General features: G+C 35.6%; 4 protein-coding genes across 5 annotated transcripts; 2 read left to right on the top strand and 2 right to left on the bottom strand.

Moving 5' to 3' along the window:
* Positions 1 to 1668: 1668 nt before the first annotated feature.
* Positions 1669 to 5915, top strand: LOC136219119 (endoglucanase 11-like). The gene is made up of 5 exons (XM_066006374.1): positions 1669 to 1998; positions 2082 to 2294; positions 3666 to 3866; positions 3958 to 4215; positions 5151 to 5915. Exons 1-5 carry the CDS (start codon positions 1795 to 1797, stop codon positions 5766 to 5768), a joined length of 1494 nt encoding a protein of 497 aa, XP_065862446.1. The 5' UTR covers positions 1669 to 1794; the 3' UTR covers positions 5769 to 5915.
* Positions 5916 to 8773: 2858 nt separating this feature from the next.
* Positions 8774 to 9374, bottom strand: LOC136220774 (uncharacterized). Its single transcript, XM_066008556.1, has 2 exons — positions 9221 to 9374; positions 8774 to 9159 (listed from the first exon to the last, which is right to left on the bottom strand). Exons 1-2 carry the CDS (start codon positions 9332 to 9334, stop codon positions 8908 to 8910), a joined length of 366 nt encoding a protein of 121 aa, XP_065864628.1. The 5' UTR covers positions 9335 to 9374; the 3' UTR covers positions 8774 to 8907.
* A 1015-nt stretch (positions 9375 to 10389) lies between these two features.
* LOC136219118 (adenylyltransferase and sulfurtransferase MOCS3) lies at positions 10390 to 18405 on the top strand. 2 transcript variants are annotated; one of them, XM_066006373.1, is made up of 12 exons: positions 10390 to 10452; positions 10538 to 10819; positions 11041 to 11133; positions 12475 to 12530; positions 13079 to 13143; positions 13346 to 13420; positions 13535 to 13613; positions 14001 to 14039; positions 14160 to 14268; positions 17452 to 17570; positions 17710 to 17826; positions 17911 to 18405. In XM_066006373.1, exons 2-12 carry the CDS (start codon positions 10555 to 10557, stop codon positions 18301 to 18303), a joined length of 1410 nt encoding a protein of 469 aa, XP_065862445.1. In that variant the 5' UTR covers positions 10390 to 10452; positions 10538 to 10554; the 3' UTR covers positions 18304 to 18405. The 2 variants fall into 2 exon arrangements, with proteins under 2 accessions (XP_065862445.1, XP_065862444.1); XM_066006372.1 differs by lacking the exon at positions 10390 to 10452 and having other exon boundaries at positions 10459 to 10819.
* A 556-nt stretch (positions 18406 to 18961) lies between these two features.
* LOC136219117 (aspartate carbamoyltransferase 1, chloroplastic) lies at positions 18962 to 21749 on the bottom strand. Its single transcript, XM_066006371.1, has 7 exons — positions 21636 to 21749; positions 21450 to 21471; positions 20274 to 20794; positions 20054 to 20193; positions 19686 to 19859; positions 19375 to 19611; positions 18962 to 19293 (listed from the first exon to the last, which is right to left on the bottom strand). Exons 3-7 carry the CDS (start codon positions 20776 to 20778, stop codon positions 19186 to 19188), a joined length of 1164 nt encoding a protein of 387 aa, XP_065862443.1. The 5' UTR covers positions 20779 to 20794; positions 21450 to 21471; positions 21636 to 21749; the 3' UTR covers positions 18962 to 19185.
* Between the last annotated feature and the right edge of the window lie 5068 nt (positions 21750 to 26817).

Raw genomic sequence — 26817 nt, 5'->3', positions numbered from 1 at the left:
ATCACGTTCGCCCCCTGGCTGATCCGCCGTTGGGTTATTTTGACCCTGATCCGCCGGCGTCCCAGTTTGTACTGGTGGAGCTCGAGGTCCGCCAATAGTAATTCCTGGGTTTGTCGTGTTCCTCGGGTGTCTCTGATCGTTCCTCCTACTTCCCTTTGGTATATCGGAAAATAAACTTCGGTTTACCGGTATATCACTAGCGAGCTCCGGATTAACGATTGTTGAATCCACAGGCTGAGAGAGAAAAAATGACGAATCACGGGAAGCACCGGGCCTTAGATAGGCGTTTTGCCATTGAGATAGGGTTGGCCTTGGCGGACGACGCCGATTCAGCGTGGGAATAGTCCCTGTCGTGGCTCCTCCCATATCTCGGTTGTCCAGGTAGGCCCTTAATCGACCCTCCATAATGGGTCCGTGCTCTCTCCCCACAGCACTCGCGCAAATCTCCCAGAAGGATTCTGCCGACATATCCCTTTCATCATGAACGGTTGGCGCATCAGGATCAACGCGACCAGCGTTCGTAGAAGGATTAACTGATGGTGGTATGATTGGAGTTGTAGTTCCGGTTAAGGGGTTTGATCCCCCACTTGCCATGTTTGGGTTGTGAACTGAGTCCTTTTTGGATTAGGACTTCCACGCTCACCGCACCAATTGATAATTGGTGATGAACTTTCGACCGGATTCCTTCCCTACGGGGGGCGTCGTTGGGTTCGACGGGGGAAGCTCCGATGCTAAAGTCAGTATATGTGTAGAGAATAAACTATAATGACAAAGTAGGGTTTAAGGAGAACGTAAAGTGTGTACCTCAATAGCTTGGGATGCAAGCTATTTATAGTTATGTAATCGTAACTCCCAGTAACCAGAAAGTCTTCATTAATGCCTCATTAATGGCGGTTACCGATTTTATTCAAGTATGACCGTTAGCTCATTAATGGATTATTAATTGCCTTTATTGGGAATCGGCTCAACCGCTCGATGGGCGGATCGAGGCCTGATGGTGAGTCTCCCGTAGGTTTGACTACGGATAGCGTGTGGTGGAATCTATGTGATCCGCCACTCGGATGGCTTGCTTGATACGCCATTGCTTTCCGAATCGTCCGAATACGCAGTCGTTTTGGTAAATATCATTTTTTATCCCATAAATAATATCTCGATGTTATCAATAATTTATTTATTAATTAATTTAAAATTTGTTTATATTAGATATTTTACCTACTAACAGTAACGGTCATCACAATTTTTATAAATTAATCAGCTAAGAGCAAAGAGATAACAACAAATAACTAACTACAACAGTAACAAAACTCTTTAAAAAAAAATAGTAACTGAGCTTTAACCAAACATGTCCTTAATAAGTAAAAGAAAAATCAGTTATTAAAAAAAAATATAATAAAAATTAAATATATTTTATTATTGAAAATACAAGAAATAAATAAAATGTAAGTATAGATAAATTATTCACACATTTTTTTTTTGAAAAAGATAAATTATTCACACTTTTTTTTTTTTGATGAAAAATAAGATAAATTATTCACACTTAAAAATTATATTATAGCATAATACACAAATTTGGTAGGAGATATTCAACCAAATACACTTACCAAAACCTTCAAATTCAAAAGGTCAACTCCAAGTAGTAAACAATTAAAAGAGGACACCACAACAAGCTCATAAAAACACGACCTCACTGAATCACAAGGTCCGAATTTAAAGACCATATTACCTTCCATGGCTAGAATGTATATATAGAGAGGCAATATGTGGAATTGAAATTGAAAAAAATGCCAAACAGAAATGGAGAAGATGAACAGCTACTTTTTCCTTCTTCTATTCTCCATTTCCTTTGCCATTTTACCATCTTCACAATCTTTCAACTACGGCGAAGCTCTGTCGAAAAGCTTGCTCTACTTCGAATCGCAACGATCCGGCCGATTACCGTATAACCAAAGAGTGACCTGGCGCCACCATTCTGGACTCACCGACGGCCTCGAACAAGGCGTAAGTTCCTCTTAATTCCGGCGATTTGATTAATTTAGTTTGGAGTATGAAAAACAAAATTGTTTTTGTTAAAATGAAATTAGGTGGATTTGGTGGGAGGATACTATGATGCAGGGGATAATGTGAAGTTCGGTCTGCCGATGGCTTTCACCGTTACCATGCTTTCATGGAGTTTGATTGAATATGGGGACGAAATTGCCCATGCCGGAGAGTATGAGCACGCGCTTCAAGCTATCAAATGGGGTACCGATTACTTCATTAAAGCGCATACTCACCCTAATGTTTTGTGGGTACAGGTACTAATTTTTTCCCAAAATAAAAAACTATACTAATTTAGAAGTTTTCTTCACAACTATTATAACCAATTATGTAATATGTTGTGCATATTTACATTAATGAACAAATATTTCAAAGGGAATATTGATGTAATTTAGTAATATTACATACGTATACTCTGAGAAAATGTACATGCACATCCATCAAGAAAATAATTAAAATATTTAAATTATATTATTATTTTATTAAATTAACTTTTATTTTGAAATTATAAATTAATTATCACTCAAACCCTAATATTGGAAATCATAGTTAATAATTTTGTATTGGAAAAAGATTTTCAGAGTGAGACTAATGACCCGTTTGTTTTACCTGCTGTTTGTTTTGGTTGTTTCCTGCTACGATTTGATGTTTGTTGTTTGAAAAGACAAACAGAAAACCAAACATCTAAAACTTTCATTTTCAAAATGAAAAGGCAACCAAACACCCTCTAATATATTTTAGAATTTACGAATACTCCAGTTCACAATATTTGATTTGGATTCAATTCATAAAATTAAACTAAAATACCATTAATAAAGAATTCTCATTTTCTATAATAATCTATTGAATTAAAGCTTTATTCATATACCTCCACTTGTTTTTATGTTTTCAATGGTTTAATTAATAAGAATAAAATTAATCTAAAAAAATTTACTTTGAAAATTTAAAATGGCAAATGAAACAAGAATAAAATTTCTCTCTCTGACAATTATTCTCTTGATTTTATTAAACGAAGTATTTTTCAAACCTATAAATTCTTGAAGAACATTCTCCAAAACCAGAAAAAAAATAATAGTAGTTGCTAAGAGCTCAATTGATTTTTCATAATGTCATAATTTTTTTTCTTTTTATGAAACATAATGGCATACCTGAAAAACACCAGTCTTAGTGCCACAACAAGTGAAAATGAGATATAAATGAGCAATGGTTGAGTTATTATTATTTTATATGAAACGCAGGATTTGAATATTAAATAGTGGTATGGACAAGGAATTTAAGCAAAAATTATGTTTTCATGAAATATTGTCCGTAATGTATCATCCATCATTACTTGTGTATACGAAAGTACAGTTTTTAATGGATAAAATTTAAAACTCGTGAATCATTTTAATTATAAATTTGAGAACTGCCATTTAAGCGTGATGATTTAATTGTTTTACAAAGTACATAACATTTGATATAAAAAAAATATTAAAATTCAGAGAATACATCTCATCAAATTAAGTTCACGAGTTGATGAAATTGGTGTGATAACATTGATTAAGTAATTAATTCCATCTGTATTATGAGTTAATGAAGAAAAAGGAGACAAATATACACAATAACACATGCATAAGGATGAAATTCAGGTGGGTGATGGGTACACAGATCATTATTGTTGGCAAAGAGCAGAAGACATGACAACATCTCGGCAAGGCTATAAAGTGGATGAAAACAACCCAGGATCGGACGTGGTCGGAGAGACAGCGGCAGCAATGGCCGCAGCATCAATCGTATTCAGGAAAACAAACCCACATTACTCTCACCTACTATTGCATCATGCTAAACAAGTAAGCTAGCTAATCAATTACTCCTAATACATATATATAGGTAGGTAAGGTAACCAAATTACTAATCAATTAATTAATTAATCTGATGCAGTTGATGGAATTCGGGGATAAATGGCGAGGGAAATATGATGAAAGTGTGAGGGAGGTGAAAGGGTATTATACGTCGGAAAGTGGGTACATGGATGAATTGCTGTGGGGAGCTTTGTGGCTGTATAAGGCCACCGACAATGAAGTTTATTTGAAGTATGTGCTGGATAATGGCTTTGCATTTGGTGGGATCACTTGGGCCATTACTGAATTTAGCTGGGATGTCAAGTTTCCTGCTCTTCAACTCCTTATTGCTTCCATGGTATTCTTTTTTATAATCTCTCTTTCTTATTTATTTTTTCATTGACTTTTAATCAAACATAAAGGTTTCAACTAAAATTAAATTAGCTTAATACAGCATTACACCATCCCAAATTTATATTTGGATCCCACACACTTAATTGAAAAAAACACACACCCACCTATGACTTCCCGAGCCACAAATAGACTCTCAATCATTAGACTAGGATCTTCACTTATGTTAGAGATAATAATAAAAGTTATTCGTAGATCCTGACCTAACTATAGTGTAATTGGTTCCTCGATGTGTTTGTTAAATATTCTACATTAGCTATCTATTAAGACAATATATATTTATCAAGTCTCCGCTTATTTACCTGAAAATAAAGTGCATATTTAGGAAAATGAAAAATAAGTTAATGAAAAATTTTAAATTAGTCTATAGAATAATATGTAAAAAAATGAAGAAAATGGTTTATCGGATGAAACCCTACATCTTTTCTAGCCTTTTTTAAATAATAGCTACCCATTATTTTTCATTTTCCTATGATGTAGCAAATATTGAAAAATATTATAAAAAGTTTACTTTCACTCAATAATTTCTGACAAATAAATAATATCTTATAAATGGATTAGTTTATAAATTGAACCGAACATAATCTAACTTTATCAATCGGACAATCTCTATACTTATTGAGACTATGACAGAAAGTGTGCATAGTAAATATTCTCGTATTTCTATTTTTAAGGAAAAGAAAATTAGAATACTCTGAAATAAAAATGGATGTAAAAATTATTATTTTTTTGATCTTAAAATTATATAATTATTGCTAATATAAGCTTAGCTCTTTTTATTTTAAAAGAAAATATTGATCGCTCCACTTTTTTGTTTTTTCTTAGAAAAACAGATAAATATTTCTAATTAGTTGATTAAGTGATGACGTATTATATATGCAGCAACTGGAGGAAGAGGTGGATAGAGAGCACAAGCACACAGTAGAACAATACCGTTCAAAAGGAGAGTTTTACATTTGTGCTTGTCTCAACAAAAACAACGAGACTAATGTGGATCGCACCCCAGGAGGATTACTCTACATCCGCCAATGGAACAACATGCAATACGTATCAACGGCTGCATTTCTTTTGATATTTTACTCAGATTATCTTCGATCAACAGATCAACGGCTAAAATGCGATCGAGGCACAATAAACCCAGAAGAAATAACAAGGTTTGCGAAATCACAGGTTGATTACATACTGGGTGATAATCCAATGGGCATGAGCTACTTAGTTGGATACGGTAAGAAATACCCAGAAAGGGTCCACCATAGAGGTGCATCCATAGAATCATATAAAGGGAACATGGGCTTTATTGGGTGCACACAAGGCTATGATATTTGGTACAGCAGACAAGATCCAAACCCTAATGTTGTTGTTGGGGCCCTTGTTGGTGGGCCCAATGAGAAGGATGAATTTGTGGATGAGAGAGGAAATTATGTGCAAACAGAAGCATGCACATATAATACAGCTCCTCTTGTAGGGGTTTTTGGTAAATTGCATACATTACAAAAGTAAATTAATAATTTCTAATTAAACACAGAAAATTACATTAAGATTAATTCTTTGATTGAGGCTGCAAAGCAACAAAGGTTTTGTGTAATTAACATGTGGTTTTATTGTCGGATGAAGTACTGAAATAGTATTCTCAAGATTTGCAGAAGATTTGTCAAAAAGTGTTAATTTAGCCTACGTATATATTACTATTTTAGATTCAATATTTGAGAAATGATGCAATTATAATCACTTAATATTTGTAAAATGCTACCAATTTTAGCATTAAGTTTTGTTGCTCATAACCATAATTATACAATTTCACAAAATGATATTTTATACGTTGAGATTAAATTGAAGTTTTCTAGAAAACTTTTAAACTATTGTGATACCTTCTACATTTATTTTATGAAGCGGTTGTGAGAATTTCACATATATTACTTTCTCAATTATTTTTATTTGTGGTTTTGTAAAAAAAAAAATCATTTTATATATTTACCCATTGAATGTGCAATGATGAAATATTTTAGGACCCTTTAGCTGCTAATATTGGACCTTTTTCATTTCTCCTATGCTGATCTCCAAAGCTTGTTGGAAGAATCTTTTGAAGATTTTGTCAAATATCTGTTAGGAATTTTTCACAGGTTGCTCTCCTTTGTTCTTCCAAACGCCTTCTCCCTTTGTTCTTCATCTCTTGTCTGATGCGGCGAATTCTTCTTTCATAATACTCTACGGATATTCTTCAAATAGTGATGAAATCAAGTGCTCGAAAAAGTTTCGTATTAGGAGGCGATCAATGCTCTGGTACCAACTGATAGGGATCGGATTTGGGGTGATGGTTTTCAATTGTAAACTATCAAAGATATTCTCAAACTAAACTTGAAAGGACCGTGAAACCCTCAAAATTCACGAGCTAAACTCATAGGAATTAAAAATCTCCATTGTTAAGAGGGATGAACCCTAGAGAAACTCTCAAAGAGAATATTTGATTGATTGATTAAAAAAAAATTTATTCTTTACAAGAAATAAATGAATATATATCTTCTCCAAACCTAAAAGATAAAATTACATAAATGGCTAATACATAACTAAAAGAGAAAGGTTAAGGGGTGTGATAAGAGTAAAGATGTAGCAAACTTGTAAATAAGCTGATAGTAAAAGTTGTAAATAAGAGGTGACAAAGTTGTAATTAGGAGGATACTGGAATAAAAAGGTGGCAAATTTATACATAAGCTAATGATAGAAGTTGTAAATAAGGGGTGGCAAAGTTGCAATTAGGAGAAGGATGGAGAAGATGTATGATTGATTTGCAAAGGGTATTTAAAAAGTCCACACCACGTGTGGGGTTTATTTTGGAAATAGAACTTGAGCTTTTTAAAGTCCACACGGTTTGTGGATTAAAAGTAAAGAGGCAAAGATTCTTCTTTGGAACCATACGGCGTGTTGTGTTCCACACATTTTAACCATTTCTTGTTCTTGGTGTTCCTTTGAACCCATAGCTCCGTAACCAGACAGAGTAGGCCCTAGCTTAGAGTAGTACTGACGCTCCGCTCCGTAACGTCTTAGACCAGACAGAGGTGGCCCTAGCCCAGACCAGTACTCTTTTTCTTACTTTCAAACTAATCGCTCATTTGATTTTGGAAGAAAAATATCGTTAACAATATACTCTTTCTTTTATACATTCACCTCCCACTTTCTTTAGAGGAGAATAGCTAATAGTTATGACTCATTAAAATAAAAGAAAATTGATTATTTTTACACATTCGGTCGATTTGATACCCTCATCAATTATTATATTTTCATTTTTATAGATAAATTTAATGTAGAAAAATCATAATAAAATTTATTAAGATATAAAAGTAAAATGATTGAGAAATAAATTAAACCAAACCAAACCAATTTTTTACGGATCAATTCTATTTAAAAAAAAATTTCACTTTTCCACGTCTCCATCCATAAATTCTGGAACAAACCTTTTTAGATTTTTAGTGGGTTATAATTAAGTCGAACCGAATTTTAGCTTTGCTTTGACAAACTTCCCGTTTGTTTTACCTACTGTTTGCTGTTGTTGTTTGTTGTTACGGTTTGCTGTTTGTTGTTGATGCTTGCTGTTACGGTTTGCTGTTAGAAAATGTTGTTTTTCCAAAAAGCAGAGATTCTCTGCTTTTGTAAAATGCTAGATGTAAAAAGAAAACTGGAGGTCACTAACCAAACACTTAATGTTGCTTTTCAAGTGTAAGAGCATCCAAACACCCCCTTAGACTTAACATTCTCTTTATGAATTGTTTACGAATTGTTTGCAAGCTTGTTTACGAATTTTGTTCGTGAACAGTTCGTTAATTTAGCTCATAAACTTCGCAAACAAACAACTTATTAATTATATTAATTTGAAATTTCTTTAACGCGAAATTACATAGTTTTAAAATCTACACTTAGCCTATAAATCGAACCTACACGCAAGCTTTGCGGTGCTTAAACTCTGCTAGTTTATAAATTGATCCGAAGTTCGAGTTTTTATCGAGTCGAACACCAAATCGTTGCTCATTTACAAAGCTACTTCTAAGGTTAAAATATTTTATTTTTATTATCTATAAGTTAAGAAATATTGCAGAAAAAGAACATAGGGATAAATATGAAAAAAAACCTTGTGATTTTAAGGATTGACAAAATGAGGATTGTAATTTCTATTGACAAATAATACCGGACTTTACCATATTAGCAAAATGAGAGTTTCTGTTAATTTTAAAGAAATTTTTGGTCCTTCCAATTATAAAAGCCTCTCCAAAAACGTGAATCAGATCCTCATTATATCCCTCTCTCAAACTCACTCCTTCTCATACTTATCACTCTGGTTAAGATATATTGCAGAAATAAAACAATCTTTTTGGGTGGTTGTATTGTAAATGAAAAATATGGACAAAAAAGAAAATATAAGATAAGAGTAGAAGACAACGTCACAAACTCCTGACAGTGAGCAAAGATATATATCCTATACATTGAAATATGAAATATCCTTCAAGTCTTCAACAAAGATTTAATGTCTATCCATATAGCAGTTTTATTAAAACAAAAGATAATACATTTACAAAATTCAAAAGAGTCGTTAATTAATTCAACCGTAAAATAAAAGCAAAACCAAGTAATTAGAATATAATATGATAATCTAGTTGTTTCTGTGATAATCAGCACCAGGCTGATGCTCTTTGTACCTCTCCTTCACAGAATCAACATCTCCATCTACCGCAGCCTCTTCGGCGCCGTCGTAGGCCTTGTCGGTAGTCTGGCTAGCAAGACCTTGCTTCTCTTCAGCATGAATAGCCTCTATCTTCTCTTCTTCAACTCTTTTAAATTCCTGAGCCAGTGATGGTGCTCTCTCCATCTCCTTTTCTCCTCCATCTTCACTTTTCGAATATCTCTACATTCATACTAATTTATTAATTCTGCATCATAATAATTAATTAATTAATTTAATTTACCTTGATAGGATTATAAGTGTACAGATAAGGTCTCATAATTGATATTGGTCGAATGAGATTACTGTTCAGGAAGATATTGCTGCTGCCCATTCTGCTATAATTCCTCAGAAACATTTTTAGAAAAATATATGAAACTATATAGAGAAATGAAAATGGTGATGCAGATGCAGAGAGATCTCTCTTTGTGGCAGCTACTGAGTTAGTCACGTGTTTGTACCTAACTTTTGACATCTGCTATCAATATTTCCATATTATGCTTTTACTCTTTTCTTTCCTAATCTGTTCAATTTAATCCTAACACCAATACTTAATTACACTCCAACCTTTTGCTCTGTTGAGATAATTAATTGTTCCCATGCTTCCCATCCTCCTTAACTTGTTCAAACTGATCATTTTATCCTTTCAACTTATCGAATGTCCTATTTACTCCATTAATTCTATAAAAATGGTATTTCTCACCCTCTTAACTTGTCCATTTATCCCCACAACTTATAGAATGTTCTATTTACCCCCTTAACTCCATAAAAGTGGCATTTTTCATCACTTACAATCCGTTATCGAAGCCTAAATTGATAATATTTTTTAAACGTTAAACCTATATTTATGCTATTTTGTAAGTGGAACCTAAATTGATACTTCCACAAAAATCATAAGTCTATTTTGGTACATTATCCTTACATATAATGTATTTAACTTGTTTATATTAATGTTCTTGTTATTTGTATTTTTTATTCGTTCTTTCTCTTTTTAACTTTTTTGACTACTATAAAGGGGTAAGAAATACCATTTTTATGGAGTTAAGAGGGTAAATATGATCATGAGTGGTGAGAAATACCACTTTTATGGAGTTAAGAGGGTAAATAGGATACTCGATGAGTTGATAAGGGGTAAAATGACAGATTTGGACAAGTTAAGGGGTGAGAAATACCATTTTTATGAAGTTAATGAGGTAAATAGAGCATTCATGAGTTGGAGGGATAAAATGACCAATTTGAACAAGTTAAGGGAGCTGGAGAAGCATTAAACGTAATTAATATAATATTAGTATATTAAACATAATTTTTTTTTGAAACAGTATATTAAACATAATTAATAACTAATACATAAATTTATTAAGAAAAATATATATATAACCCGTCTTTTTATATTAGAACGTCGTCAACTCTTTGGTCAAAATAAGGGACGTGGCGCCAACAAAGAGTATCTGACTTGACCATCTGTAACTGCAAAAGGTTGAACCTCTGTTCCAAATAGGGTTTTTTCTGCTCAACACTGTTACTATCTTTCTTAATCTTTGTTCTCCATCCTCTGCGATAGGAAATCGAAAGCAGCTAATGCAAATGGAGGCAAATGGAGGTGATGCGGCTCGAATCCTTGGAGAAATCGAAAACTTACGAGCCGCAAAGACCGACATAGAGAATCGAATTACTGCTCTTGAAGCTCAGCTCCGTGACTTGAATCTCCAAAACGGCACTCACTCTTCTAATGGTTCCAATCCTTCAGTTTCCCTCGTTGATTCTCGTTTTGGCCATGAATTGTCACCGGATATGATTTATCGTTATAGTCGTCAGCTCTTGCTCCCTACTTTTGGAGTTCAAGGTCCTTTTCTTATCTCTGTGGATAATTGACTTTATCTGTATTGACTCCATCATTGCTGTATTTTGTTGTTTAAAACAAAGTTTGTTAAATTGACGCTCAAGTGGCTAGTAGCACAGATTCTATGTGTATATAGTTGGTTTTGTAAATGGGGAATCGAGTTTTTTCATTTTTCTTATTGGAGGAAGTTTAATTCTATAATGCTAGCTTTTTCTTGATTTTAGCGCAATCGAATCTTTTGAAGTCGTCCATTTTGGTGGTTGGAGCTGGAGGTTTGGGCTCACCTGCTTTGCTATATCTCGCAGCTTGTGGTGTTGGTAAGGCAGTGCTCTTTTGATTTGGTACTATAGTTATCTAGACTGTACAACTGTTTGTTAAGTTTAAGGAATTTAGAATGATATTCTTATCATGCATCTTGATGTAATAGAATGAGGTATGCCATTGTAGTTTTGAGATATTTCCAAGTTTCTTCGTTAATTTTAGTCTATGGTGCCTGGAGCACAATCAACTCTGTCAAAGTATATCTTTGTTCCTTTTGCCCAACTTAAAATATGTAACAAATGGTAACAATTGAATGAAAGGACCATTTATGTCATTGTATAACTGAAAGTGTCGAAAAATAAAATATATCTCAACTAAAAAGGAGAAGCAGTATCCCATAAGATACAGTCTTCGCAGTGCAATGCACTATACCAATGTAATGTTGTCATGTATACGAATACATAGGGGTTGGAAATGTTCAAAAGGAAAAGAATGCCCACATTGTCAACATTACATTGGTCTAGAAACTCCAGTCAAATGGATGCATACCATTATAAGAGTTTCCCTCCCATCAGGTCCATAATATTCCTGTAAAAGAGAAAGTGGTGTCCAATGTAAGCTCTAGTTGATCATAACTGTTTCTGGGTGAACCAATTAGAATTTAAACGGTAACTAAAGTATAAGTAAGATGAATCTCTTAGGACAGCGAGGCAAGGAGGACTAGGATTTTGTAAGTTGGAGAACAAGTGAATCCTTTCTATAAAACCTAGCATAAACATTACCTTCTTTGCTCTTAAATTTTTTAGTAATGTTATGCGTCCTAACAAGATTTCATCCCTGCATTATCCTACTTAATGTGACAAATCACAATTGGGATATGTTAATAATAAAGCTTTAATGAACAAATACTCCTGGTTGTGATTTGTCACAGGAGGTGGGAAAATATTGGAATTGAGATCTTGTTGGGATTCATAGCACTATCATAAGTTTTATTAAGTGAAAATATTAATGGGAAACCAAAAGGTAATAGTAATACAGTGAGTTAGGGTGACTGGTTTGTGGGGTGATGATAAGTGTAACTGAATACTAGAGACATGAAAAGTGTACATAATGCTTGGAGTTGCTTAAATGAGCTCTATTCCCTAACCGTTGTTGTTAATTTACTTGTTTAGGATCTTATGTAGAAAATCATAACAAGAATAAAAATTTGAAAATGTTATCTCCCATGGATGTTAATTGGTGTCTCATCTTTATTTGACCCTATAAACACTGGTTTTGGTTAAGAAAAAAAATGCTTGATCTGAATCCTTATAGAATATATAGCTAAAAGAAACTCTTTTTTCCTTTTTGGAATTCACTTTTTCTTTTGTTTTAAAATTTTCGGATTTACCTTGCAGGTCGGTTGGGCATTGTTGACCATGATGTTGTTGAGTTGAATAATATGCACAGGCAGGTATAAAAGACAAGTTAGGGATTGAAGTTTTTTTTTTTTTTTTGCAGTGGTCATGTTAGGGATTGAATTGTATGAAAGACAAGTTAGCTTTGGATATAGTGAACTTGAGCTATCTGTTTTATATTTGTCTATTTACAACTATGAGGAAAAGAAAACTCTATAGCTGATTAAAGGGTGGCCCGGTGCATTACGCGTCCCTGCTGAGCGAGGGTCCGGGGAGGGGTCCCACCACAAGGGTGTACTGGGAGCAAGCCTTCCCCTGCCAATTTATTTGGCAAGAGGCCGCTCCTAAGACTCGAGCCCGTGACCTCTTGGTCACACGACAACAACGTTTACCGTTGCGCCAAGGCTCGCCCTCTAAAACTCTATAGCTGATTATGGAGAATTTTTTGTCCAAGAGGGGATTTTGCTATTACCTTGGAATTTAAATCCTTTTTTTTTCCATTTCCATGTTATACTAACTCTTCTCAATGACATTCACCTTTTAGTGATATTATATATAAGTTTCCGCATAGCTAATTATTACTATTATTTTTTTAACACTTCAGGTTATACATACTGAAGCCTTTATTGGTCAGCCAAAAGTGAAATCTGCTGGTGCTGCCTGTCGCTCGTATGTGCATGTTTATGCTTATTGCTATTACTATTTTATTTATAGTTGCAAGTCAAATATTTTCCAAGTTAGGTGTCAAAAACCTGTGTATAGGGTTCCATTTTCAAGCTTTGACTGAGTTGTATGGAGGATTACATTTGGTTCTGAAAAGTTATTGTCACTTGTGGCCTGTGTCTAATAGCAATATGTATTTGTGTTCCAGAATCAACTCCACCATTCAGATTGTGGAATACCAAGAAGCTTTACGCACGTCAAATGCCGTGGAGATTTTTAGTCAGTATCCTTAAATCAATGAATCAAAGATATCTTTTGAATTCTATTTCTCTCCTTTTCCTTTTCGTTTTCATGGCAATTGAAATTTGCAATCTCCATAACTCTTGACTTTTATCAGATATGATGTTATAGTAGATGCAACAGATAATGCTCCAAGCCGTTACATGATTAGTGATTGCTGTGTGGTTTTGGGGAAGGTAAATAAGTACCTTGAATGCTTGTTCAGGTTTTTTTTTCACTTCCATGTGGCCGCTGTAAAGACAATGTTCCAAATATGTATGTTTAGGGATAATTTGATTTGTAACTTGATTGTCTTTGTCTTGTTACCGAGGATGCTCTGTGATTTTCTTAATGGACTGAACAAGTCAATTGCAAGAGAAACATTTGTTGTTTCTAATGTAGATAGTGAAATTTCATTATGCTTTGGCGGTATATTGGATGGTTTTTCGGCATGTGAACATAAACAAATGAATTAGACAAATATGTGAGATCTAATTATCTGTTTTGACCCATCTTTAATGTGAAATGACTTTAGATACTATGGTGTTTTTGAAGTATTAATTACACTGCATTCATCTGTGCAGCCTCTTGTGTCAGGTGCTGCATTGGGATTGGAAGGGCAGGTATGCTACTTTGCAGTTTTGCTCTGTTTCCTGCAGAGCACATAAGAAAGAAACCTTTATGGATATACACATTCTTCTGTGCTAACTCCAAATTTTGAATCTATCTATGTTTTTGCTTAGCTCACAGTCTACAATCACAACGGAGGTCCATGCTATCGTTGCCTTTTTCCTACCCCACCTCCTACAACAGCATGCCAAAGATGTGCTGACAGTGGAGTCCTGGGAGTTGGTATGCTCATAAAAACTAATTTATCATCTTATCTTCTTCTTTTTTCTTTTTTTCTTTTTTATTAAAGAGAACTTTTTTATTTACAACTCTTCCATTGAAGCTTCCTCAAATCACTTTGACAAAGTACATCCTTAAATTCTTGACTATCTCCTTCAAAAAACAAACCCCTAATCTTATCTTTAGCTGACAAAATAGCATTAAAATCTCCCCGCACAAGCCATGGTCCTTGCACACAAGATGCAATAGAAGGAAAACTAGTCCACAACTTTTTTCCATCTTTTTAGGATTGAAACCATGCACCACCGGCCACCAAAAAATATCCCCATCCAAAATAACCGAGCAAAGAATGTTTAAGCAGAACTAGAGCTGAGTATAATTCAGTTATAATCGAAAATCGAACAATAACCAAATTAAAAAACACTGCGGTTCAGTTAACCAAACCGAGTGTTGCAGTGCAATTAAATTTTTTTTGCGGTTATTTAAAATTAGCAGTTACCGGTGCAGTGTCGGAACTTGGAAATGCAGTTATAACCGAACTATATATATATATATATATATATATATATATATATATATATGTGTGTGTGTGTCCACCCACCCATTTTCCACCTCTGTTATCCTATATTCCTATTCCTATTCTACCCATACATTTTAATAATATTATATTATTACTTTTATCAGTTATTTTGTTTCTTCCACTATGAATATTCTTATTGATCCATGTTGCATACATAAATACTTCCATATTGTTAATCCCATTTAAATTGTAAAAATTAATTTAGAATAACTCATTAGTTGAGTATTTAAATTTAAATTGGTTGAAATTAATTGGAAACAAGTTTTGATTTATAGTCTTTGTAGTATATATAATTTTTCAGATTTACGAAAAAAATGTAAATTATAATACATTAAATTATGATTTTCTTTAATAAAAAAAAACACTTGCGGTTAGTGAATTAATTGGGTTAGTGGTTCAGTTGTTAGTTTTGGAAGATTTTCTGTACAGGTAACCGCACTGACAATTTGGTTAATTAACCGAACAGACTGTTTTCACACCCCTAAGCAGAACATTGCATAACAGTAATCCTGACAAAAGCAGGATTAGAAACAATCCATGTTCCTCGTAAAGGAGAAAAATTGTAGTTATGAACTACATTCCATCCATGTAAGTTCAATGCAGTCTTAGCTCCCCGGACCCTGGTTTTCAAAACCCCCAACGCTTACAATCTTTTCTCAAATAAACTTCCTAAATTCTGCTTGTTTAAGAGGGTCATTTTGACCCCTCATATGCCAAGAACCTTTCATACTTCATCAGGAGGTTTTCTAACTCTCCTCCCCACCAAACCATTCCCTAATAGTAATAACTACCACCATCTGCTCAACCTTAAGAGTAAAGGAAGAACTAGGCCTATTTACCTGACCAGAAGTCAAATTAGCAGGAGTTCTCATCTTCTTCCCCTTTACAATAGTTAACCATTCACCATTCTCACACACAACAGGCACTTATCCCAAACTCACAAGACTCGGAGAAAATTCTGACCCCAGCTATACTTCAAGTTTATGATTCTCAATCATGCCTGCATTCACATGTGTACATGCTTCAACAGGTTTCCAAACCTTGATAGGAATTTGCTTACAATTTTAGAAATATGATCTAACCACTTACACGTATCACAAACAATTGGCCTCCATTCATATAGAACTTTCTGAGAAAGCCTAATCCTTTTCTCATTTTCCAGAACAATAACGTCTGGAAAATCGCCTTTAACTTCCATCTCAACAAGAATACTAGCAAAATCTAAACGAGATTTAGAAGCTGTGCATTCGTCATATAACATAGGGACTCCCAAAATGCTAACTATTCTACTAAGTAAAGAAATGGACCAAAATCCTCATGACAACCCAGGAAATTGAATCCAGATAGGGATCTTCTCTAAACAATCTAATTCTAAGTTCATATTAAGGCGACCTTGTTCTCAGCACAAACAGTCTGCGATTAAGGCCCCGTTTGTTTGTTGGAAAATATTGTGTATTGAATAATATTGGATAAGGAAAAAAATTGTGTTGGAAAATAAAATATTTTCCGGCGTTTGGCTACAACACCGAAAAACGAGAAAAAATTGTGGATGACTACTATTTTTAAAAGGATAAGGAATATGGTAGGGTTTCAGAAGCTTAGTAAAATGTTTTACTCTTTTAAAAAAAGGTAAAACATTTTCCGCATTTTCTTCTTAAATTTTCCATTTGACTAACCTAAAATTTTCTATTGACTTATTTTCCTAGGCAAGCAAACGCCGGAAAATTAGGAAAATATTTTCCTGCACAATATTTTCCAGCAAACAAACGGTGCCTAAAATTAAAAGGACTAGAGCGTAATACTTTCAACTTTCCTTACTCATGTAAAATTAAACAAAAACAAGTTCTCAGGTAACCTGAGATACAAACAGCAAGCCACATCGTTTCCATCTGTTCATAGCATTACTCTCAATTTGGAGAAATCTCAGAGAAGTTCCCAAAACACTCCCAAGCAATGCAAACTTCCATCTCACAACTTCTTCGAGTAAATCATCAGAATTGAATCTCACGATCTTCTCACCGTTCTTTATCACATGAGGAATAAATAACATTCTTCTCAGAGCCAACGTGATTATTAGCCAATACATCCACCCAGCGGTTTTCTATCACATCCCCTTCTTTACTCTCCATCATTGAGCTTCTCCATTTCCTCTAGAACATTAAAATCAGTCATCTGATTCTCCTTGTCACCTGAGACATTAGACTTCCCATCAGCATTGTTGATCTGAGATTGATTTCTCATGGAAACAAAACTAGATCTTCATTGTGAATAGGAATATCTACATTATGATCTTCATTTCAAGTACATCCTAGATCAACTCCTGCAATTGCACTTTCAACTGAGCATTCAAAGAATTTGCCTGATTCCTTACTATCCGAAATCATCTTATCTTTTTATTCTATAGAATTATAGGCTTGAAATTTTTTTTTTTTTAATCTTGATTGCTCTCCAAATTGGATAATGTTGCCTGAAAGATTTATACTCAGCCTAATCATGTTGTTTTGGTTCAAGTCTTGTTTACTCATGTTAAGTACTAAACTAATTTATACTCATCCATGTTTGAACAACTGTTTTACTTCAGTCTTGCTAATTGATTTATATTGCAGTTCCCGGTATCATTGGATGTCTCCAAGCACTTGAGGCTATTAAAATTGCAAGCTCCATAGGTGAACCACTATCGGAAAGGATGCTTCTCTTAGATGCATTGTCAGCACGAATTCGAATTGTATGTGTCAACCTTTTATATTTTATAGTTCATCTAGTGGCTTCTGTTCTATTTCAAGCTTGCTGCAATAGGTTGTAGCTGCATGATCTTTTGGTGTTTGAATTCATCATTTAACTGGCAAGGGATTTTTTGTTTATAGGTGAAGATCCGAGGTAGATCATTACAATGTGAAGTTTGTGGAGAAAATGCAGCATTCACCCAAAAGCAATTTAGAGATTTTGATTACGAGAAGTTCACTCAAACACCATTGTCGACGGTATTGTTGCTTCTTCTGTTTCCTAATGCAACCTGTGCTCTCATCAAATGAATTCATCCATGGAGTTTTTCAATGTTTTTGCAGGCTCCAATGAAGTTGAACCTGCTTCCAAGGGATTCCAGAATAAGCAGCAGAGAGTTGAATGAGAAAGTTGAGAAAGGGGAAGCACACGTGTTGGTAGACGTACGGCCTGCACACCATTTCAAGATAGTATCTCTTCCAAATGCGTTGAACATCCCCCTATCAAGTTTGGAGGGTAGGTTGCCTGAAATATCATCAGCTATGAAACAAGAGGCGGAGCGCAGGGGCATTGATAAAGAAAGTGGAGTGAGGTTGTATGTAGTTTGTAGAAGAGGAAATGATTCTCAGAGAGCAGTTGAGTTGTTACAGAACAAGGGGTTTGATTCTGCAATGGATATCATTGGGGGTCTGGAGGCCTGGTCCCATGATGTAGATCCAAAATTCCCATCCTATTAACAATTCAATGTATTTCAATTGGAACCCTGGTTTTTCAAGTTTTATACGTTTGGGAAAATACACTGATTTTGATATTTAAAGCTGCTAGAAGGTCCTGCTCAATGGTAAGGTGACACAGAATCTCTTTACCATCATCTATTATAAAAGCAAAGCATCAGTATTATTAGCTAACGTTTGATGTACTAACTAGAACTTTGCCACGGGATAAAGAAGATGAAATGGTAATTCATGAAAAGAGATGAAATACAAAAAGATGAAATGGTAATTCATGAAAAGAGATTCAAAAGATAAAGTTTAAATTTGTTTTTATCGGGAAGTTTAGATTTATCCTTATTTCTAATGTTTTTAAACAAGATTGATTTTACCTGAAAAAACTGGTATAGTATCTAAAATGTCAAAAGGTACACAACTACACCTCATTGTCGTTAACAAATTTATTTGAAAGCTTCAAATCAATTTGTTCAAATTTTTCATTATGTTGATATAAAATTGATCTCGATTTTAAACATTAAGGATTAACTTTTACCATTTCATAGATAAAAGTAAATCTACACTTCTCTTTTGAAAAAAAAAAGTTTTCCCAAAATTCAAGGATCCATAGTTATTCTTTCTATTTTGGCCAATTCCGCAGGAGGGAGAGTTCAGTAGAGAAAATATATCGGTGTGTTTGAACAACTGGATAATATAAACAGTGCTATTCTCAGATTTGAAAGAAAAACAAATGAGGTTAGATGCACAAAAGAAAAGAGAGAACAGAATACATATTTCTCAAAAAATTCTCAAAATGGAACCTTTCCCAGACTTCTACAACTCTCCAGGCAAAAACAATACTCCAAAACCAAAGTCAAAATTTGAAACTTCAACTGCTAACTGCTTTATTTCTCACCATCCAACAAGCAAGAGTTTCAAAAGAGCCATCCGAATATAGAGACCATTCTTTGCTTGTCTAAAATAAGCAGCTCTCGGATCCTCATCAACTTCCACAGTTATCTAAACAACATAATACAAGCAAATAAATTAGTCCACTATTATGTATGTTCCTTGAGATTATTCTGTCTTGTAATCATTTACCTCGTCAAGCCTCGGGAGCGGATGCATCACCACAGCATGCTTCTGCATTACATTTAACACACTTTGATCTACAATGTACTTGCCTCGAGCTTCTTCATAAAGGTCGATTCTCTCTCCAAACCTTTCTCGTTGAATGCGAGTTTGATACACTACGTCACACTTTGAAGCCACTTCCATTAAGTCGGCACTTTCTTCCCACTTAACTCCCTTTGATGTCAAATACTCTTTTATATCATCCTGACAAACAATCCTCCAACATGAGCAAATGTAACCTAAATCATTTTACCTCCATTTCGGATTTCGTCCGTTACCTTCATTTTCACCACATCAGGAGAGACAAGATAGATCTTCACATCATTGTATTTGGCGAGCAAGTAGGCCAGTGACCGGACTGTCCTTCCATTAGCAAGATCCCCAACAAGAGCAACTTTTATGCCATCCAACTTACCGATCTCCCGGTCAATTGTATAAACATCCAAAAGAGCCTGCATTAACAGGAACATAACTTTGAACCTGAAGCACTTGTGATTTCCATATCATCAAATACGAACAAGTAACTTCAGGAATGTATACTTCTTCTACTATCTTTAGTTATACTCTTATAGCACAAGATCTCTTACTTACACTTTCACAGCTGATTGTTTTCGGCTTAAATTGCTAAAAAAAACAGTTAGTATACCTGAGTTGGATGCTGTCCAGGGCCATCCCCTGCATTAATAACAGGAATGCCAGCAGTAGCTGCAGCTCTTTTTGCAGCTCCACTTTCAAAATGACGCATAACAACAATATCTGAATAACCTTCAACAGTTCTAATAGTATCTGCAAATCAAGCTTCATAAATCATCATTAAACTGGCAGTAAAATCGTTTATACACAACACAAAATTAAAAAATACTCACCCTCAAGTGTTTCTCCTTTGGCAGCAGAAGAAAATTCCCTAGCATTTTCAGTAGTCAAAACTTCACCACCCAAACGTTTCATGGCAGATTCAAAGGAAAGCCTTGTACGAGTAGACGGCTCATAAAAAAGGGTAGCCATTAGATAACCCTTAAGGATTTGACTCCCAAGTGAACTCTTTTCAATCCTCTCCATTTCTCTTGCAACTTCAAATATGGCACTTAGAATCTCTCTATCAAACTGTTGTGCCTCAATCACATCATCAAGTTGAAATTTATGCCCAGTTGAGAATGAAGTGGTATTCTCGATTTCTAGTGCACTACAATGGATATTGTTCCTCATTGAATGCTTTAATCCAGCAAATATGGAGCCTGACTTGGGACAAAAGGTCTTTTTACCAAATAAATCTGAATGGTGACACCTTACTCCGCCATAGTACTTTATAGGCATAGGTGTGATTGAACGTTCATTCAACGAACAAGAGGAAAACCAAGTGGAACTAGCCATTGTAATCGACTATAACCTGCCAAAGCAATCAAAAAGTTAAAACTAGGATCATAACTCAATATTCAATTGTCAATAGCTAGTGCAAGCATTCAATCAAATAGATACCATTGAGCAATAATCAACACAAAAGTTCAATAGAAACCCAGAAATCGAGGAATTCAAGCATTAAAAAGAAGCACTCTTTCTGTTTACAACACAAGAAAAGAAATACATAGTTCAAAATCCATAGAAAGAAAACGTGATTATCTATATTTAATACCCAAATTACAGCAAAAGTTTTATTTTCGTAACAAAATCATAAACCAGATGAAAGAATAAAATAAATGACCATATCAGTGACAACACAAAAACGGGAAAAGCATACACTGAACAAAGACATAGAACACAAGGTTCTGCTTGGATGGAGGTTAACTAAAGGGAGGTTATTCGAATTAAGAGGGAAGGTTGAAGATTAAATGAAGGTTAAGAAACCTCAAAAAAAAAAAAAAAAACCTCAATTTCAGTCCTGGTTAACTAAATTTCATATATACAAATTATCCTCGTCTTATGTTTAACGATTTACTGCAAATGACTCTGTTTTTGTATACGGGTTCGCCATTCAAATCGAAACGTGCTATCATTCAGTGACATAGCTTAACAGGGAAAGAAATGAAAGAGATCAGAAAGAGTACCTGTCGTCGTTGGCGTATAGCTCTGGCGGAATGGAGGGGAAATTCATGAAGAAAATAAGATTTAGTTAGAATTGCATGAATTTATACTGATAATTAAAAAAATTATAAATTGTTTATCATTCATAACTGAATAATTGAAAGATGTTAAGGAATAAGCACGAAATAGAGAAGTAGAGAAATACGAACTTGGTGGAGTGAGTGAAGACGGATTGGATTGTTTCCTTTGCAGAGAGAAAGATAGGGTTTAAGAAACAAGAGAAAAAAAAGCGGGATACTTGTACTCGAGAATGGAACAACATAAATTATGATTAGTTTTTTTTTTTTTTTTTTTTTTTTTTTGTAGGAAGGGTAAAAAAAAAAAGACAAAAACAAAACAAGAAAGCCTAATCTGGGATCAGCCTAGGAAAGGAAATCAGGAGGTGAGGAGAATGTTGAGAGACCCAATAACCTCATATGGCCCTCAGCTGCAAGACGGCCCGCCACCCTATTCTGTTCCCTAAAAATATGGCAGAACCTATGGAATCAAAGGAAGAACAAACTCTTCTAATCCTTTTAATTAAATTCTGGCTATTTAAACAAATAGCATTATTAACAGAAATCATTCTGACAGCTTTGAGGTTGTCTGATTCCACGAGCAGATTTTTCAACCCCAGATTTTTAGCAAGCCTGAGGCTAGAGAAGATCCCCCAAAGCTCCGCAGAAAATGAAGTACCCATTCCCAAATTCTGAGTAAACCCAGATACCCAACCACCACCAGCATCTCTCAGAACCCTCCAGCAGCAATTTTACCGTCCTTAAGACAAGAGTCATCAGTATTTAACTTCACCACCCCCTCACTAGGCCTACTCCAGCCAAAGAGATGGACATCCTTACTCTGAATAGACCTAGCTAAAGTATCCTCTTTGAAGCTCTCTACAATGGTTCAAATCTTTATAGAAAAGAAATCAACTAAATTGGGACTAACAACAAAATCTCCTCCAAAAATCTCCTCATTTCTCCAATTCCAAATCTGATGACAGACAACCACAAAAAGATAACACCATGCTTCAGATCGGCCAGCAGCTTCCCACTAACCAGTCAAGATCAGAATGGGACAGGAAAGCAGACAGCAACTGGTCAGGGAGAACTTTCCTCCACACTTCTTTACTCTTATCACAATCTCTAAGAGCATGGCAAATGGTTTCTTCATGCCCTCTGCATCTACTACAAGCTCCAGACTCCACCAAATGACGCCTTTTTCTATCTGTATTTGTAAGCAGCCTATTTTTAACACCAAGCCACAGGAAGCTCCTAATACGGTAAGGAACTTTCAAGGCCCAAATATTTTTCCACAACTCTGGGTGAGGAGTCTCCAAAACTTGATTAAAGGCCTCAAAAGCTGATTTACAAGAATAAGCCCCGTTGTTTGTCAAAGACCAACAGTGACTATCCCTGTCTTCCTCCTTGCCACTAACTTTAACTCCTCTAATTTTGAGGAGCATTTCCAGATTGAGAAAAGAGTCAAACCTCGACCAAATCCAATCCCCCTCATAATTCACCACATCGGCAATCCTCCAATTCCGAATGTCTAAAGGCGGCATGGAATCACAAACCTCCAATAAAGGCTTATTACCAATCCAGATATCATTCCAAAAGCTAATAGATTTACCATTACCCACATCCCAACCAATCCCAAAGCAAAACTCTAGAAACACAGCACTAAGGCCTTTCCAAAGAAAGGAACAATTAATAATCCTCTCCTTAGGACCCCCAAAGATCCTATCCTTTCTATATTTTCTACACAATAACTGAACCCAAAGAGAAGACGGAAGTTGCCACATCCTCCACAGAAGTTTCATTAATAACACTTTATTGTTATCTCTGGCTTTTCTAATCCCCAGTCCTCCCATATTTTTAGATTGACAGACCTCATTCCAAGGAACAAGCTGAATTTTTTCCCCTCTATAGAGTCCCCCCACAGGAACCGACGATTGATTTTATCAAGATCATTAAGAACAGGCTCAGGCAAACGACAAGCTTGCATAACATGATTAGGAACCGCACAATTGACTAACTGAATCAGAGTAAGGCGGCCCGCAAGAGAAAGAGTTTTAGCTTTCCAATTAGCACATTTACTATTAGTTTTATCAAGCGTCTCCTTAAAGGAAGCTTTAGAAACTCTATCGCTATGGAGGGGAATCCCCAGATACTTACCCAAAGAATTAGTCAAAGGTATACCAGATATTTCACTCAACCTTTTGCAAACTCTTTGACTCATATTTTTAGAACACAGCATCCAGGATTTTTGGATATTAAGCTTTTGGCCAGAAGCAGAGCAGAAACAGTTAATGATATCCATAATCACACCAATTTGCTCCTCATTGCCTTCCACAAAGATCATAGCATCATCTGCAAAGAACAAATGAGTAACCTGGGGAAAAAATTTATTGATGGACACCGGATGGAAATTCCTATTATCAACAGCTTCTTGGATAAGGTGAGTCAACCTCTCCATTGCAATCACAAATAAGAAAGGACTCATAGGGTCCCCTTGTCGGATACCCCGGGAAGGGGTAAACTCCTCAGACATATCCCCATTAATCAAAACTTGAAACACGGGCGAAGAAATGCAGACCTCAATTAAACTCCTCCAGTTATCCGGAATCCCTGCTCTCTTCAGACTATCAAGAAGAAAACTCCAGTTTAGGCGATCATAAGCTTTTTCCAGATCCAACTTTAGAGCCACAATACCCCTCTTTCCCTTCTTGATTTTCATAGAATGGACCATCTCTTGGGCTATAACCACATTATTCATCATTTGTCTCCCAGGGACAAAACTGCCTTAATTCTGGCTAATAATTTCAGGGAGAATACACCGGAGTCTATTGGCCACAATTTTAGTAATAGCCTTATAAAGCACATTACAAAGGCTAATAGGCCTCATTTGAAGGAACGAAGACGGCTTTTCTACTTTAGGAATCAGCACTATAAGGGTTTTGTTCACAAGCCTAACATCCTCTGACCCATTAAACACACCTTTAATAAAACTATAAATGCCCTCTTTAACCGTCTCCCAGGGTTTATGATAAAAACCAGCAGGCAGACCATCAACTCTAGGAGCTTTAGTAGCCCCAATACTAAAGATAGCCTGATCAATCTCTTTTTGGGCAATAGGATGGAACGCTTCCAGAACTTTATCATCTCCCAAGATGGGAAACGTAGTCCTAGACAGTGCTTTATCCAGATCCACCGGGTCCTCTTTGAACAACTCTTTACAGAAATTAAGGGCCAAGTGACGAATATCCTCATCCTCATAAACCCAATCTCCATTCGGATCTTTGATAGCATCAATCTGATTCTTTTGTCATCTAATAATAGTAGAAAGATGAAAATACCTGGTATTGCGATCTCCATCTTTAATCCAAGCTTTCCTAGATTTCTGAAACCAAAGTAACTCTTCCTGCCTTAGCACAGCTTCTAATTCCTTCTGGAGAGTTCTAAAAAGACCATCCAAACTATGATCAAACCTAACCTCCAAAAGACGTTGGATGCCCTCAATCCTGCTCAAGATTTTATTCTTCCTTCTGATAATATGGCCAAAAATGTTCTTATTACATCCCACTACATTCCTTCTAAAGCCTTCAGCTGCTTGTAAGACTTTAGAATTCGGATCTTTGATAGCATGAATCTGATTCTTCTGTCATCTAATAATAGTAGAAAGATGAAAATACCTGGTATTGCGATCTCCATCTTTAATCCAAGCTTTCCTAGATTTCTGAAACCAAAGTAACTCTTCCTGCCTTAGCACAACTTCTAATTCCTTCTAGAGAGTTCTAAAAAGACCATCCAAACTATGATCAAACCTAACCTCCAAAAGACGTTGGATGCCCTCAATCCTGCTCAAGATTTTATTCTTCCTTCTGATAATATGGCCAAAAATGTTCTTATTACATCCCACTACATTCCTTCTAAAGCCTTCAGCTGCTTGTAAGACTTTAGAATGAGGCTTCCAATTATCTCGAACAAAGCTTTTAAACTCAAGATGAGATTCCCAAGCCGCCTGATATGGCCTCTCACCAGCTTGACTAAGACAGGACAGTGATCAGAGTGGCGGAAAGGGAGATTTAACACAGACACTTCAGGAAAACTACTTTGAGCCGAAATGTTAGCATAAACTTTGTCTAAACGAACAAAAGTACTATTTCATTTCTAAGTATACTTATGACCTGCGGCACCCAGATCCGAAAGCCCACACAAATCCATACCCTGTTTATGATTGAGACATCGATTAACATAGTGATGACCACCCCCTCATAAGGGCAATATCATTAAAGTCACTAGCCACAAACCAAGAATCTACCATACTCACACTCATAGTATAAAGAACCTCCCACAGCCGTTTACGATTGGCCAGGATAGGATCAGCATAAACAAAGGTGATAAAGATAGGTTTGTTACCAGGATAGATAACTTTACTGTGAATAAACTGTTTATCCATACTAATGATATCAAAATGAACCCGATCTGGCTTCCAAAAAAGCCAAATCCCACCAGCCCGGCCAGTAGCCTCTGATCTGACACAATTTCAGTTTCTAAACTTTTTAACCACATCATCAGCTTTAGCTCCACTGATCTTTGTTTCCATTAAAGCAAAACAAGAAGGGTTAAATGGTTTAATTAAATCTTTAACATGGATACGGGTAGCCTTGCTCGCCGCTCCTCTAACATTCCATACAAACAAATCCATCAACAGGAAGACTACTGACCGCAGGCCCAACACCCTAAACCATGTATTTATTAGGGGCTCCTAAGAGCCTGGAAGAGGTACCAGCAGGCCCCCTCTTCTCCAACAAATCTTTAGAATTATGGATATTTTTCTGATTACTCTTAGGTTTTTTCATACTCATTTTATTGACACCCATAGCCTTTCCAATACTAGGCTCAGTACTGAATTTAGGGATACTAACCTCTTTATGCTTTTCTTTCACTTGTGGAGCAAGAGCCTGGGAACCTCCCTGGACCTCTCATTTGGAAACAAAAATAGGATTAACTGCCTCCACAATATTAATTGCCTGCTTAGCAGATTCCAAACCTGGCATGCTCAGCTCAAGATGCTCGTTAGAAAGGTCAGAGTCTTGTCCATCCTCAATAGAAAGAGCCCCAAATCTGGAGCCTGAACTGATGGCTGAAGCGACACCAGTATCATCTTTCTCCTTTTGGCGAGGCCTCTCCTTTATTCCTGGATTAGATTGGACCGAAATAGAGTTGATATTGATGTTAGGAGGCCGATTCTGAACAACCGACACATGTGTCCTTCGTCTTCCCGACCTCTTAGCAACCATCCAGGGGCCAAAATTCCCCCCACCTCCTTGAATCCCTTCATCTCTCA

The sequence above is a fragment of the Euphorbia lathyris genome, chromosome 2 (assembly GCF_963576675.1).
Source record: "Euphorbia lathyris chromosome 2, ddEupLath1.1, whole genome shotgun sequence".
Taxonomy (NCBI): domain Eukaryota; kingdom Viridiplantae; phylum Streptophyta; class Magnoliopsida; order Malpighiales; family Euphorbiaceae; genus Euphorbia; species Euphorbia lathyris.
The sequence above is the reverse complement of the archived record's forward strand: the minus strand, read 5'-3'. Positions and strand labels throughout refer to the sequence as shown.

Excerpts from the sequence above, each read along its gene's own strand:
- LOC136219119 (XM_066006374.1), top strand. The coding sequence starts at position 1,795 with ATGGAGAAGATGAACAGCTACTTTTTCCTTCTTCTATTCTCCATTTCC. Across the intron at positions 2,295-3,665 it reads CTAATGTTTTGTGGGTACAG|GTGGGTGATGGGTACACAGA; the intron begins GTACTAATTTTT and ends GATGAAATTCAG. Across the intron at positions 3,867-3,957 it reads TATTGCATCATGCTAAACAA|TTGATGGAATTCGGGGATAA; the intron begins GTAAGCTAGCTA and ends AATCTGATGCAG.
- LOC136220774 (XM_066008556.1), bottom strand. The coding sequence starts at position 9,334 with ATGTTTCTGAGGAATTATAGCAGAATGGGCAGCAGCAATATCTTCCTG. Across the intron at positions 9,160-9,220 it reads ACACTTATAATCCTATCAAG|AGATATTCGAAAAGTGAAGA; the intron begins GTAAATTAAATT and ends GTATGAATGTAG.
- LOC136219118 (XM_066006373.1), top strand. The coding sequence starts at position 10,555 with ATGCAAATGGAGGCAAATGGAGGTGATGCGGCTCGAATCCTTGGAGAA. Across the intron at positions 11,134-12,474 it reads TCTCGCAGCTTGTGGTGTTG|GTCGGTTGGGCATTGTTGAC; the intron begins GTAAGGCAGTGC and ends TTTACCTTGCAG. Across the intron at positions 13,421-13,534 it reads GCCGTGGAGATTTTTAGTCA|ATATGATGTTATAGTAGATG; the intron begins GTATCCTTAAAT and ends GACTTTTATCAG.
- LOC136219117 (XM_066006371.1), bottom strand. The coding sequence starts at position 20,778 with ATGGCTAGTTCCACTTGGTTTTCCTCTTGTTCGTTGAATGAACGTTCA. Across the intron at positions 19,860-20,053 it reads CTGGACAGCATCCAACTCAG|GCTCTTTTGGATGTTTATAC; the intron begins GTATACTAACTG and ends CTGTTAATGCAG. Across the intron at positions 19,612-19,685 it reads CTGATGTGGTGAAAATGAAG|GATGATATAAAAGAGTATTT; the intron begins GTAACGGACGAA and ends ATTGTTTGTCAG.